General features: G+C 36.9%; 1 protein-coding gene across 1 annotated transcript in view; it reads right to left on the bottom strand.

Annotated features, from left to right (window-relative positions):
• Window positions 1-16,320, bottom strand: part of PRKG2 (protein kinase cGMP-dependent 2) — a 103,288-nt gene that overhangs the window by 69,323 nt on the left and 17,645 nt on the right. The window contains exon 3 of the mRNA XM_042982718.1: window positions 913-1,079. Coding sequence (XP_042838652.1) covers window positions 913-1,079 — 167 coding nt within the window. The remainder of the gene's footprint in view (window positions 1-912; window positions 1,080-16,320) is intronic.

Here is a 16,320-nt window from a genome sequence, read left to right as displayed (position 1 = left end):
CTCAATTTACCACTCCATCTGGGTAAGCCACCTTAACTTTTTCCCTAAAACTCAAGAAGTTGGGGCAATTCAGAATTTGAGAAGGTGTTCACTAAACATACACCCTGTTCATATAATTTCTTGTCTCTATATCTAACAAAAATCATTTTTTGAGTACTACTATAAGGCATGCATTTGGTATGCATTTAAGAAATCCTTTGCCTATCTGATTATTAAAATCTACCCAGCATGTAAACCTGTTCCTATAATTATATATGGAGAAAACCATTTAAATGGTTCTAAAGACACCAGTTTTAATCTTAATGCATTCCATTTGATTCACATGTTGGTTACATGTACCTAAATTATCTTCTGAAAGCATTCGTATATAACCCAAATATTTTACAGAACCACAAAAACAATTGTTTTCTTTATCCTCCTACAACAACCTAAAAATGTCAACATAAGCAGCAGTATTTTAAATAGAAACACCTTTTTTTGCAGTTGCTGGGTAGGTGGCATTGTTATTAGAAGTACAGACACGAGTCAGATTATCTACATCTGCATTCTACCTCCACCATTTATGAGCTTTGTGGCCTTGCGTAAGTTACATAACTTTTCTGTGGCAAAGTCCACATTAGTAATAAGGTGATAACAGCACTTACCTAACAGAGTTGGTGAGAAGATGAAATGAGATCTCTCTATAAAGTGCTCAGTAGGATGCTTGACACATAAAATGCACTCAGTAAATATTATTATCACCATTATGATTAGGTCAACAATGTTACTATTTCATGAGCTCGTTCTGTTATGGTTTCATACAAACAGAGCAACCGGTTTTGCATTTTTATAAATGTTTGCAAAAAATCATAAGGCAATAGGCAAAATATTTGTTATGTAAGAACTGGAACTGGAAAAACCTGTGAAACCCACCTGCTAGCACAAAGATATGGTTTCCTGGTTCTCCTTGCTTAATGATGTAACTCCCTTGCTGGTAGTTTCTACCATACATGCATTCCACCATGTCTTTGATCTGCTGAGGATCCAGTCTCTTCAGAAACTGATTTCTATTAAGGGCATCTGTAATGAGCTTCTTCTCGCTGGTGTAATGGCAAAAAGAGATTACGTTACAATTAATGAAAACCATGTTTTGCTATTTAGATTTACCTCATTCAGATTCTAGTACTTACAACTTTTCCAGCAAGGACAAATTGTTCTTCTAGTCCCACCAACACTTGACCCATGTAACTGCCCTACTTTACATGTAAAACCTTTGAACGTATTTTTGAATAGTTTTCTGTAATTGGTATTACATCAATTTTATTATCACTCCTGGCTGCCATCATCACAAGTGTAGCATCTCTCAAGATCCCTAGATTAATGTTAATAACATGATACATGATTTTTTTTTTTAGGTGGAAAGAAAATCTGGTTGGTTGGTAGAAGGTGTATTTAAGAAACTACAACACAATACTCATTTTTACTTTCATTTATTCATGTATATTTGCATGCATAGTGCCTATAGTACTAGCTATTTTATATCTTATTGAATCTTTATCACCATCCTGTGAAATAATCACTATTGTTACTTTACGGATAAGTAGCCTAAAAAGCAAGCAACTTATTCCCTCTAGGATTTAAATCCAAGTCTGTGAGTCTGAAGCCTGTATGGCTTCCATTCCATCCCCTGCCTCTTCTGAGCCAAGGCAGTCAGTTCCCTTGGGACTCACTAGGTTAGATCAGACATAGGAGGTGATGGTAGTAGTCTGGGTTTTCCTAGACTTTGACTCTTAGCATATCTAGACTAGACAGAATATGTATTTCCAGTCTCATAACCTGTTCATTCCTCAAATCCAAGGCCCTCTTGTTGATAATCCTGAAATACTCTGTTTTCTTTGGGAAGAGAAGTAGCTTCAAATAATTACCCAATCTTAATTACCATAACTTTCAAATGTTTTAATCAACATACTTTATATGCAGCTGTTATAGAATTATTGAGCTGGCAGAAAAGTGAATTTGTGGGCTAAGTTAGACTCTGCACAACATACTTGCTTTCAGTCAAACTCAGCATGATTTTTTTATGTAGTTTTTTTTTAAGTTTATTTTTCAGAGAGAGAGAGAGAGACAGAGAGCATGAGTTAGCACAAGCAGGGAAAGGACAGAGAGATGGACAGAGAGAATCCCAAGCAGGCCCCTTGCTGTCAGCTCAGAGCCTGATGCAGGGCTTGATCTCACAAACTGCAAGATCATGACCTGAGTTGAAATCAAGAGTTGGCCGCTTACCTGACTAAGCCACCCAGGTGCCCCAAATTCAGCATGATTTTTAAAAACAGGGTTTTTTTTTTTTCTGCATCTTTCATTCAAACTCTTTCCCATCACTAGCTTTACTGTTTCAAAACTTGTGCTATTTTTCTACACGGAAAGTTCTCAAACATAAAGTAGACATAAAGTAAACTTTCACGGGATTGGATACTTCCTTCAAAACTGCATCCATCAGATCATTAGGCTACATTAAGAAAACAATGAAGAAATTCCTTCTGCCCTATAGTGACTCAGAGGCATACAAACTCTTTTGAGTACTTTGAAAACTTACTTCTTCCTGCAACTAATTTATCACCAAATCTTGTCATTTCTCTTTACAAAATATCATTGTTATCCATTTTATTTTCCATTTTCAAAGATGTCGCCACAGTCCAAGAAAAAAAAAATCTTAGGTCGGAAAACTTTTAATACGTTCTTTTTTAACATTTCAGCTTCTAGCCTCTTTCCCTCATATTCTATTCTATACTATATTATCAGATTAATCTTGCTAAAAAAACCTGATTTCATTCTGATCTCATTTTTTCTTTATCCTCTAAACCCAAAAAAATCATTCATTTAATATATACTGAGAAAATACTTTTGCTACATGTTCTCAGAGCAAGCAGTAGAACTGTGAACAGTACCAAGAAAGCCCCATCTTTCATGGGCCTTCCATGATCTTGTAACATTCTAGCTAGTGTTTCATCAATGTACACATACCCTAATTTCCCAAAATATGTTCCAGGAAGGGCTCTTCTTTTATAAGCAAGAGTGTGCTGAGTTTGAACAATTTTGGAAATTTACAATGCATACTTTCAGAGTTCAAAGAAATATTTCAGTAAACAAATCTGTTAAACCAATGTTTCCCAAACCTCAATGTCTGTTATATTTACTTCTTCTTTTGGCTTAACTTCTACGAGCATTCCATGGAAGTAGTCTGAAAACCCTTTTGCCCATAGAAGAAAATCAATATCCCACAATCTGGTATTCACCATTTCCCACCACATGGCTCTACTCAATCCATCTAGTACTCACTTCATAAAACAAACCCTTTGCTACAGACAGGCTGGTATCTTCATTGTCTCCTATGCCTGCCAGCTTTATGTTTAGGCTTAGCCTCTGTTTTCTCCTCCAGTTTAACTTAATTTCTTCTCCCCTCAACCAGCCCAAACCTTATACTTATCCCATTATGATCTAGGCAAGGATGCTATAGTTCACACAATCTTCTAACTCTACTCTAAACTCTTAGAGTATTATATTCATGTCTATTAAATTCAAAAATTTTATCAAACATTTACTTTGGATATAAAAATTTATTAAACATGGTCCATGGCCTCAAATTCTTTAAACTTAATTTACTGAATAACCATATTATAATATTGTATTATTAGAAAAGAGTTGTCTCTATGACTTTTCCTCCAAACCAGATTATAAATCTTTGAGGGACCGGGTCTTCTCTTGAATTATCTGTTTAAGAGGCAACAGATAGCAGTGCCTACAAGTATGAACTTTACTGCTCCTTCTACAACTATGATAGGCAAGCTATTATCAGAACAACTCTCCCTACTCACACAACTACAAAAACTAATTAAATTAATATACTGCAAACCTGCTTTGAAAGCACTGGAGACCTATCAACATAACAGCTTGAAAAGCCATGATCCACTAGAGAATATAGGGGCACCTGGGTGGCTCAGACGGTTGGGCATCTGACTTTAGCTCAGGTCACAATCTTGGCGGTTCACCAGCTCAAGACCCACATGGGGCTCTGTGATGACAGCTCAGAGCCTGCAGCCTGCTTCAGATTCTGTCTCCCTCTCTCTCTTCCCCTCCCCAACTCATGTTCTCTCTCTCTCTCTCTCTCTCTCTCTATTATTCTAAATGAATAAACATTAAAAAGAGAGAGAGAGAGAGAGAGAGAGAGAGAGAGATAATATGAGCTTGACATTCGTATCTGCTTTTCCCTTCAAGGCATTTGCTGATTTGTAGTCAGCACTGAGCAGAATTTTGGCAGTCTCAAAGGATTGGGAAGACCAGAGTCAATATTCAAGGCACCCCATGAAGGAAGAATCCTGGTAAACATCCAAGATTTCAGATGGGACAACTGCAGGGCTGTAACCTATGAGTAAATACAGCAGCCCAAAAGAGGCTAGCTCTGGAAAAGACTGAAAACCAACTTCAAAATGACAAATTCCTATTTTGGTTAAAATGATTTGCCCCTAGCCTGCCGTCCAGAAGCAAAGGTAAGTGTTTTCCATAGGATGTTCACAAAATCTAGAGACTCAAATTTTCTCTAGAGTTTTTCCCTAAAGAGTATCTGGCAAAATATCAAAAGTTACTAGGCATAGCAGGAGAAAAGACCAAATGATTGAAGACCAAGAGAAAAAAGACAACAGAAACAGACCTAACAGACCAAGATATTGTAGGTGTCAGACAGACTTTAATAGAATTGTATTTAATTATTTTTAATAAAATCAAAAACAAAATGGAGACTATCAATGGAGAACACAATTTTTTTGCTTTAATCAAATGGAAATTCCAGAACTGAAAAATACATCATCTGAAGCTTGAAATTCGACAGATGAATTTAAAATCTGCAAGACACAGCTGAAAAGGATTAGAAACTGAATACTATAAGCAGGTAGAATATATCTACATAGGCAGTTAGAGAGAATATAGGATGGAAAATAGTGCAACAAGAACAAAAACAATACAAAACATAGAAAACGTATGAGTCATCACAGAGAATTTGGACATAGGTGTAATTTCTTCCCTGAAGAAAAGGAAAGAATTGGACTGAAACAATATATATAGGGATCATATTTAAGAATCTTCTTAAATCCATGAAAAGATATTGAATCACAGACAAGATACACTATGAACTCCACACAAAACATATCTTTAAAAAAAAACCATACCTAGGATCATCATAGTCAAATTGCTAAAAACCAAATAAAAAGAGAAAAATCTACAATGCAGATAAAGAAGAGATACATTACCTCAAATAACCAACAATATAACTGACTTACTCCTCAACTGAAATAATGAAAGCCAGATATTTGGAATATCTCCAAAAAGCTTTAAAATGCCTATTTCCAGTATCTTTACCCAGTGAAAATTGCCTTTAAAAATACAAGTGAAATGAATACACTTTAGAATGTCATTCCATTGGCAACAGACTCATAATAGTGGAGAGCTCCACACAAACAAAATGATCCCAGATGGAAACTAATAGACATTAGAAAGAAGCAATGGAAAAAGTAATAGTGTGGATGACTAAAGAAAGCTTGTCTTTATAAAGAAGTAATAGCATAATAGCAATGCCGTGTTTAAGTGGTACAGTCACTCTGGAAAACAGTGTGGAGGTTCCTCAAAAAATTAAAAATAGATCTACCCTATGACCCAGCAATAGCACTGCTAGGAATTTACCCAAGGGATACAGGAGTGCTGATGCATAGGGGCACTTGTACCCCAATGTTTATAGCAGTGAAATTATGGAAAGAGCCTAAATGTCCATCAACTGATGAATAGATAAAGAAATTGTGGTTTATATATACAATGGAATACTACTTGACAATGAGAAAGAATAAAATCTGGCCATGTGTAGCAACGTGGATGGAACTGGAGAGTGTTATGCTAAGTGAAATAAGTCAAGTGAAATAAGACAGATACCATATGTTTTCACTCATATGTGGATCCTGAGAAACTCAACAGAAGACCAGGGGGGTGGGGAAAGGGGGAAAAAAGTTACAGAGAGGGGAGGAGGCAAACCATAAGAGACTCTTAAATACTGAGAACAAACTGAGGGTTGATGGGTGGTGGGGAAGAGGGGAAAGTGGGTGATGGGTATTGAGGAGGGCACCTGGTGGGATGAGCACTGGGTGTTGTTTGGAAACCAAGTTGACAATAAATTTCATATAAAAAATAAAAAATAATAAAATAAAATAAAATGTATGATAAATACAATGTTTGAGAACCACAGCCACGTTGTGAGGAGGGGGAAGGGTGGCAGTAAACATAATTTAAGGTACAGGAAGTGATGCAAGTACTAATCTACATTAGAAATTTAATAAATTGTAGAAGATGTTATAATTTAGGGTAACCCCTACAAGATCAGCCAAATAATGTTTCAATGGAAGCTAACAGAAAAGAAAATGGAATAATAATATATTTAATTCAGGGATCCTGGGTGGCTCAGTAAGTTGAGTATCTGACTCTTGAATTCAGCTCAGGTCATGATCCCAGGGCAGTGGGATTGAGCTCAGCATCAGGTGCTTAAGATTCTCTCTCTCTCTCCCTCTCCCTCTCCACTTGCTCTCTCTCTCTCTCTCTCTTAAAAAAATTAATAATACATCTAATTTAAAAAGAAACCAAAGAAGTATAACATATAAGAAACAAATAGTATTATGTTAGAGTTAAATGCAAATACTTGTATTTACTTAGAGACAAAAACACTAAACACTAAGACTGTCAGATTGAAAAATGAAATAGAGTAAAAAGGAAATACTAAATGTGTGTTACTTATAAGAAGCATGCTTTAAAGATAATGACATAGAAAGGCTGAAAGTAAGAAGGTAGAAAGAGATGTTTATACTATGTAAACACCAATTATGAAGAAAATGTTTCTTGATACTGGAAAGTAGAGTGCAACAAAAATTACATTTCCAGAAATAGAGAGGGATATTTCATATTGGTATGATCAGGAAGATATAAATATTTCTAAATGTGTATGCAATTAATTAAATAGCCTCAAAATATAGAAAAAAATTGACAAAAAATAAAAGAAGAAATAAATGAATCCACAATTAGGAGATTTTAACACATCCCTCTGAGTAACCAATGGAAAAAGTTGATGAAAATTAGTTAGAACATAGTTCCAAACAATTGACTATCAAACTTAATTTCTTGACCTCACTGATATTTCAAAAGATTGCATTCAACAAATTCAGAACACACATTCTTTTCAAGTGCACAAAAACCTTCATCAATGTTGACCATATGGCGGGCCATAAAGCAAGTCTCAAAAATACAAAATATGTTCTTTGAATACAGTGGAATTAAGCTAGGGAAATCAATAACAAAGCATAATCAAAAAATTCTCAAATGTTTGAGAATTGAATGTGAATTGAAAATTGAACATTTTTTTGAGCAATTTATTTCTAAATAGCCCTCTGATCAATGATTAAATTAGAAGGAAAAATCAGATAATATTTTGAAATAAATGATAAATATATGACATGCCAAAAATTGTGAGGAGCACATAAATCATGCTAAGAAACTTACAGTATTAAAGAGATACATTAGAAAAGAAGAAAGATAAGATTGAATAACTTAAGTGTCCACCTAAAAGCGCTAGAAAAAAAGGTGAACTCAGAAAAGGGAGAAGGAAATAAATAATGAAATGGAAGCAGAAAATAGTAAAACAGAAAAAAAAGTACAATAGAGAACCAACACATACAATTTATGTGTTTATAATTATTAATATTAACATATAATTTAACATATAAATAACATATAATTTAACATATAAACATATATATTAACATATAATTATCAATATCAAATATAAGAAGGGAGACATTCCTATAGATATTATAGATATGAAAAAAATGAATGGATAGTGTAACCAATTCTTGAAAATTTAGATGAAATGAAAAACTTCCAAGAAAAACGCAACAAACCATATCTGACACAAGAAGTAAAAATTAGCAATTACAAATTAAATAAAAGATAAAAATATCTCACAAAAGGAATTCTAGACCCAGATGACACTACCACAAAGTTTTCCAGACACTTAAGGAAAAATAACATTAATCTTATATAATCTTTTCCAGAAAATAAAAAAGCATAATTTTTCCCAACTTACTTTATAGTATGAGAATAGCCTGAGAACAAAACCCACATCACAAGAAAGAAAAATTAAAGGCTAATATCCCTAATGATGGTAAGTGCAAAGTCAGAAAACAAAACAAGTATATAAAGTAAGTATTCTAAATCACACTGAAAATTAACTGATGTAATTAACCACACAAAAAGAATAAAGGATTAAAAAACTGCAAAATATTATTGGATGCAGAAAAAGTATTTGATAAAATTAAACATCTATATATTATTTCTAAATTTTATTTTTTTAAGTTTTATTTAAGTAATCTTCACACCCCATGTGGGGCTCAAACTCATGATCCCAAGATTAAGTGTTACATGCTCCTCTGACAGCCAGCCAGGCCACCCGGTTTCTAAATTTTAAAAAAGCCCTTAGCAAATTAGGAATAGACTGGAATGGAATGTCCTTAATCTGAACATTATCTACAAAATTATAAAACATTATCTACAAAACAAAACAAAAAACAGAAATCATTATCTCATACCGTAAAATACTGAAAGTTTCCCTCCAGATATCAGAAATGGGCTGTTTCAATTTGACCCTGAACCAGAAGTCTGAGCAAATTTAATAAGGTGAGTGGGAAAAATAATCACAAAGAAAAAAAAGAAAAATATAAAAGATGTAAGCATAGGAAAAGAAATAAAATTGCCATTCCTTCTAAAGACACGTTGCATAAGTGAGAGATTCAAAAGGATGTACAAGTAAACTATCAAAATTAACAAGTTATTTCAACAATCTCACTGGATACAAGCTCTCCAAACAATTCAATTATATTTCTATATCCCAGCATCAAGTAATTAAAAATGAAAGTTTAAAAATTACATCATTTTAACAAGATAAAAAAATCAACTATACAGGGTTGCATGTAACAAAAGTGTGTGAGACCCCCACAGAGAAGTACAAAATATTGAGAGAAATGAAAAAGAAACAAATGGAAGCACATATCATAGATGTGGATGAGAAGACTCAATTTTTTAATATCAATTTTACTAAAATTGATCAAGGTCTATTAAATCCCAATTGACATTCTGAAAAAAAATTTATGAAAATTAACAAGCTGATTCTAAAATTCTTAGTCATAAAAGGCCGAAGAATAGCCATTACAACACTGAAGGACAACAACAAAGTTGGCAGACTTAAAGTAATGGGTACCAAGAATTATTATAAACCAAAATTATTAAGAGAAGATACTCTTGGCACCAGAATGGACAATAAAGACCTTGGGAACAGAATTGAAAGTCAAAAAAACCCAGCTACACATACATAGATACTTAATTTATTTTTTTTTAATTTTTTTCAATGTTTACTTATCTTTGAGAGGCAGAGAGACAGAGAACAAGCAGGGAGGGGCAGAGGGAGAGGGAGACACAGAATCTGAAGCAGGCTCCAGGCTCTGAGCTGTCAGCACAGAGCCCGATGCGGGGCTTGAACTCACAAGCCGTGAGATCATGACCCGAGCCAAAGTCGGATGCTTAACCGACTGAGCAACCCAGGTGCCCCCATAGATACCTAATTTAAGACAACAGTTATACTGCAGAGCTATGGGGAAAAACAGACATCAATGGAAAATATACACTTCTAAAAAGGGCTCACCCTTGTTTGTTTGTTTGTTTTTCCTTTACTTATTTTGAGAAAGAGAGAGAGCACAAGTAGGGGAGGGTCAGAAAGAGAGAAAGAATCCCACACAGGCTTAACACTGTCAGGCGGATGTGGGGCTCAAATTCACGAACCATGAGATCATGACCTGAACCGAAATTGGATACTCAACCCACTGAGTCACCCAGACGCCCCTCCCTTGTTAATTATCAAGGAAAAGATAACCCAAACCATAGCAAGATACCACAACATACCCACCAGAATGGCTAAAATGAAAAAGACTGACAATGCTAAATGCCATTGAGGATGCAGAGTAATTTAATACTCATAGATCACTGGTGGGAGTATATATTTGTTCAACCACTTGGGAAAATTGCTTCACAATCTATATTAAATGTGAACTTAGACACCATGTACTACCCAGCAATCCCACTCCTAGATATATACCCATCATAAATCATATATATACATGACATAATGTGTATAGAGAGAGAGATACAGATATAGGTAAACATATACAGAGAGAGAGACATGCAAAAATGTTCATGGAAGTCACACTCAAAATTGCTAAATACCAAAATTAACCAAATGCCCAACAATGGTAGAATTGATAAACTGTGGTATAATTAATGAATTACGGCTACATAACATTAACATAAATGAATCTAGCTATGTAAACCAAACAAGCTAGATTCTGTAGAGTACATACTTTTTAAATCCATTAAAATACAATTCAAAAATAGGCAAAAAGTTACCTATAATAATACTAGTAGAGACAATGGCTGCCTTTGAGGTAGTTAATGGGTATAGAGTAGAAGGGAGAAAGAGGGGCTGTGGTGCTGGGAATTTTCTATTACCTGATCTGTTTGTTGGTTACCTGTGCTTGTTCACTTCATGATCTGTGTACTTCACTGAAAAGTTAATTTTAAAAAACAACAAAAAAAATTTAGGGTTTGTTTATTTACTTTTGAGAGAGACAGAGACAGCATGAGCAGGAGAGGGGCAGAGAGATAGAGGGAGAGAGAGAACGCCAATCAGCACAGAGCCCGAAGTGGGGCTCGAACCCATGAAACCATGAGATCATGACCTGAGCTGAAACCAAGAGTCAGACACTTAACCGACTGAGCTACCCAGGCACCCCTTAAAAAATAAAATATTAAAAAAATATATGGCTTTGGGGCGCCTGGGTGGCTCAGTCAGTTGGCCTGCAACTTCAGCTCAGGTCATGAACTCACAGTTTGTGGGTTCAAGCCCCGCATCAGGCTTTGTGCTGACAGCTTAGAGCCTGGAGCCTGCTTTGGATTCTGTATGTGTGTCTCTCTCTCAGCCCCTCCCTCACTCGTGCTGTCTTTCTCTGTCTCAAAACTAAAAATAAAAATAAAACATTAAATATATAATCCTAGGTTCGAATCTCCACTCTGCCACATCCTAGCTGTATAACCTTGGACAAGTCACTGAACCCTTCCAAATTTCCCACTTGTCCTCCATGAACAGAGCATGGTAATCAGATCTACTTTTTAGGAATATCATGCACACTAACTAAGATAAGCTGCCAATAAATACTTTAAAAATGGCAGCAGTAGAAGCTGGTAATGGCAGTACTCATGGCACGTTTTTGGAGGGCAAGAGTGGAATGGGAAAGAAACCAGGGAGAAACAAAGAGGCTCAGTTCAGTTCAAAGTTCCTCCAGCAGGGCTGAATCTCCAGTTCGTGCACATTGGCAGCAGCATCGGTGATCTTTCCTGTAATCCTTTTACATCCCCCACTTTCATAACCGACATTCTTGGAAGCAATACATTTCTGTTCTCTAAGCTGCTTCGGGAAGTTTAACTTGTCAAAGTCCACCAACAGTTCTTGGTATATAGGGTGCTCCATCTTCTTTCTCTGGTCCTGAATATTAGAGGCCTCTGTTCCCACTGTTTGCTTTTGTTGGGTCATAGCACGTAACCCTGCAACCTTCTTTGCATAAGGCTCAGTGCAAAGCAGGGGCCAGTGGCCTCTGCCTTCTCTGTCATCTCTCAAGAATTTCTTGTGAGCATAGAAGCTGAGGCCATACAACCCATGTGGTGTTTCATAGCTTAATTACATATACAAATAGAAAGCATATTGTAAAGCATATTTATCAAGGGCACTAGATCTGAAGCTGTAATGCCAGGGTTTGATTCCTAATTCTGCCCCTTATGAACTGTAGAACCCTGGGCAAGTCATTTAATCTCCAGTTTTCTCAGCTGTAAAATGATAATAAACACAGTCCACAGGGCATAGGATTTCCATGACAGTTTAATGTGTTCACAATGTAAACCTCTAAGAACAGCGCCCTACACATAAAATATATTACCTAAGGGACAGCTATTACTCTTATAAGTCAGCAAGTTACCAGCAATATAAAAACCTTCGAGTCAAAACAGCCCTAAAAACTATACTGAAGACTGCCTTTATTTAAGGGAGACCCTACACAATGTCAGTCAAACTATTGGCAGTCCTCCTGTTCGGCCTCCCCATGCTCAGAGCACCCTTGGCCCACTGAACTACTCGCAGGTCCCCAAATGGGCCAAGCCCCTTGTCTCCCTGCCAGCCATTCCTCCATTCAAATCCATCTCAAGATCCTCTTGTCCATGAAACTTTCCCCGATCCCACGAGGCATAGTACCTTCCCTCCTTTCTTTGTACACCCACCTCTTAGAATATGAACCACACAAGACTGTAATACATTTTAGTTTCCCCAAAGAGACTGCAATCTCCGATGCTGTGACTATGCTTTCTTGAACATCCTCTTATTTATCTAAAACCTACAAGCGCACCTGGCAAACAGTAGGAACTCAACAAGATTAAGAAAGCTAAAGCACATTCCAATTCTTCCTCCTCGGGTGGCTCAGTCGGCTGAGCATCCGACTTTGGCTCAGGTCACGGTCTCAAGGTTCCTGAAGTTCAAGCCTTGCATCGGGCTCCATGCTGACGGTGCAGAGCCCGCTTCGGATTCTCTGTCTCCCTCTCTCTCTCTCTGCCCCTCCCCCGCTTGTGCACGCTCTCTCGCTCTCTCCTTCTCTCTCTCTCTCTCTCTCTCTCTCTCTCTCTCAAAAATAAATATACATTTAAAAAATTTCTTTCTCCTAGTTTAAAAATTATGGGTACAGAGACAAGGATGGAGACAAGAAATGTCAGTACCTTACCAAACAAGACACAGATAATAAGCATAGAAGCATCTCTTTAATTCCTTCTTCCAAATATCTTTTGAGTAATAAACCAACAAGAAAACAAAAATAAGTGCACAAGTTTATTATTTGAGAAACTAGCATGTGAAAGATGAGGTCATTCCATGTGTAATCAGAAAATGGGCATGACTCTCCGGTCAACTTTCTTACCCTATTGCCCATGTAATTAAATACGGTTGTAATCTAATCATGTTCACTGTTACTTCATGCTCACAACAAAGATTTCTCTCTCCCTTTCTTACGTGTGTGCAGATGATCCTATTCCCATGAGCATCAGAGAACAGAGGTTAATAACGAAATGTTGAAAACAACTAAAATTTACAAGGAAGTTAATCTGACACACTCAATGATATGCATAATCATCATTGTGCTGCATGGTAATTAGGTAGAAATGGTAAATAGTTCCCTTAAAAGTCTGTAATGAGTATTGCTCTTAAATCATCAAACTGAACATTTCAGGAGTCAGCTGCAGGGAGGCCTGTTCCTATAACAAATACTGGCTCCCAATCGTCACTGCACATTACGACCGTCTGGAGAGATTTTACAAATCCTAATACCCAGGGCGCTCACCTCAAACCAATTTAATAGGACTCCCTGGTGGTTGAACCTCAAGCATCAGTATTTTTTACCACTCCCCAGGTGATCACAATGTGCACTTAAGGTTAAGAATTACAGCTGTAAACAAGAAGATGCAAGGGAGCTTGAAACTGTCTTTTCCCTGTATTCCCACTGCACTGGGAACACGACTCCATTGAAGGTTCATTGCGCAATCAATCATTTACTATCAAATAATTAACAATGATTGATTAATTAACAATAATCAATTAACGTTTGTCGCAGGACTTTTCCATATCTTATTCTCTGCCGCAATATTACAAATAAATACAGAAATGAGAAAATCATTACTCCCCTGTCCCTTCTCCCAGGAAACCATACAGAACCTGAAACATGTCCTAGCCAGGCCACTGGGGCAATGCTGTCAAGTCAGCCCCAAGACTCTGGACTTTTGTTTTAATTGTGGCAAAATATACATTATATAAACTGTACCATTTTAACCATTTTTAAGGGCATAGTGCAGTGGCATTAAGTATATTCTCATTGTTTTGCAATTATCATCACCATTCATCTCCAGAACTTTTCTCATCTTCCGAAACTAAAACTCTGTACCCATGAGACAATAACTCCCATTCTCTGCTCTTCCCAGCCCCTGGCAACTTCCAACTCTACTTTATGTCTCTACAAATTTGATTACTCTAGGTACGCCATATAAGTGGATTAATATGATATTTGTCTTTTTGGGTCTGACTTACTCACTTTGCATAACGTCTTCAAGGTTCATTCATGTTGTAGCACAAAACAAGAAGGAATTTTGTTTATCCATTCATTCATCAGTGGACATTTGGGTTGTCTCCACATTTTGGCTGCTATAAATAGCTCACAACATGCTGCTAGGAACACACATGTACAAGGCTCTGGACTTTTTATACATAGCTTTACATACCCAGCATGGCCAACATTCTTAGCCAGAGAATCTCACACCAGGGAAACACAAGGGCCTAGTGTAGTATGCAGAATTCTAAGATGGCCCCATGATCTCCACCCCCTGGTGTCAAGCCTTGTATAATCCCCAACCTTGAGTGATATGGAACCAGTGATTTGCTCCTTGACAACATTATATGGCAACAGTGATGGGAGGGTCAGCCCATATGTGTAACATAAGATTTCATCTTAGTCAACTGTAAAGAGACTCTCCAACTTCCCCTGAAGACGTATGCCATGCTGTGAATGGGCCTGGGGAAAAGAATATGGCTAGGAACTCTGGGCAGCCACTAGGAGCTGAGAGAAGCCTCTGCTGACAGCCAGCAAGAAAATGGGGACCTCAGTCCCACAACCACAAGGAACTGAATTCTGCCAACAGTCATGTGAGCTTGGAGGAGGACTTCTTCCACTAGAAAGCTCTAGAAAGGGACATAGCCAGCTGACTCTTTGACTACAGTCTTGTGAAACCCTGAGAAGATGACCTAATTGCTGTGCCTAAATGCCTGACCCATGGAAACTCTGAGATACAAATATGTGTTGTTTTAAGCTGCCAGGTTTGTGGTAGGTTATCACACAGCAATAGAAAACTAATATACCTTGGTTTCCCTAGTTTCTATTACCTATTCACTTTTTACCCCCCTTTTCCTCATCCAGTCTAGAAAAAGGGAACTCAAAGCTACAGATCTTTCTTTCTTTCATATTTCCCAGAGCTTGATCTATAAACCCCAAAAAGATGATAAAAACTGCTGCCTGAAATTTACCAATTAAAATTAATTTGACATGACAAACATCTACTCCTGGAAGGACTGAATGGAAATTGAGAGTTCTTGATCACTCACATTTTACTATGAATTATATACATAATATCCTCTGTCCATTCCTGGCTATAGGTCTCAAAACAAAACAAAATAAAAAACAAACAAACAAAAATCCTGTCAAACAAGACTGCACTAAAATGTCTATAACTACAAAATAATTCAAAGGAGAGTCAAGGAGGGGAGGAGACAAATAATTTTAAAATGAGATTTTAAGAAAAGGAAACGGTTTTAATCAAAAGATAAATACAAGAAATGTATCTTCACAGAGAAGGTACTTCCAAAAAAAGTCTAAAAACTGAAAAGCTTTATCCTGGGCTTCACATATTTTCCCTTTCCTGAGAATTCTATTGCAGTTCAAACCCTAGAAAAACAAGGTGACAGGAGCAGAGCTGCTCAGGCTTCCAGAAAGAAAAGGGAGGCTCCTCTGGAAGCTGCACTGCTCATTAGGAGGCAAAGGTCAATGGCAATGCTTCCCTCTGATCCAACAAGCCCCGAGGATAAAAAAAAAAAAAAATTCACTGTTTTCTTGACTCTACTATTTCTACTACACTCTTCCTGCGAATCTAGCAAGGAAATGGGTAGTGTGCAGAAAGGCATACAATGTCTGTAAGAAAAAAACCGAGTTAGAAGGCACTTTGAAGATGTAAATGAGGGGCGCTGGAGGCTACTGCTCAGGCTTTCAGGACAGTGGTTCAGGGCGAGCACTGCTAAATTCATCTGGAGGAACTTATTTGTAGCCAAGCAGACCCACAAACTACTACAAATATTGTATAAATTAATATGATAGCAAGCAAAATAAAATGAGTATAGGTTTCAGAGTGGCTCTAATTAAGTAGCAGATGTCCTGACAACGAGGTGAGGCTAAACAGCTTTACACTACTAATGGTGGCCATGGGCTAGTTACTTATGCCTGCTAAGCTGCAGGCAATGACACTTGGGTGGCAGGTTCACTGTGAAAATAAATGAGGTTAATTCTAACTTCAGTCATAGTG

Source organism: Panthera tigris, chromosome B1 (assembly GCF_018350195.1).
Source record: "Panthera tigris isolate Pti1 chromosome B1, P.tigris_Pti1_mat1.1, whole genome shotgun sequence".
Taxonomy (NCBI): Eukaryota; Metazoa; Chordata; class Mammalia; order Carnivora; family Felidae; genus Panthera; species Panthera tigris.
The sequence above is the reverse complement of the archived record's forward strand: the minus strand, read 5'-3'. Positions and strand labels throughout refer to the sequence as shown.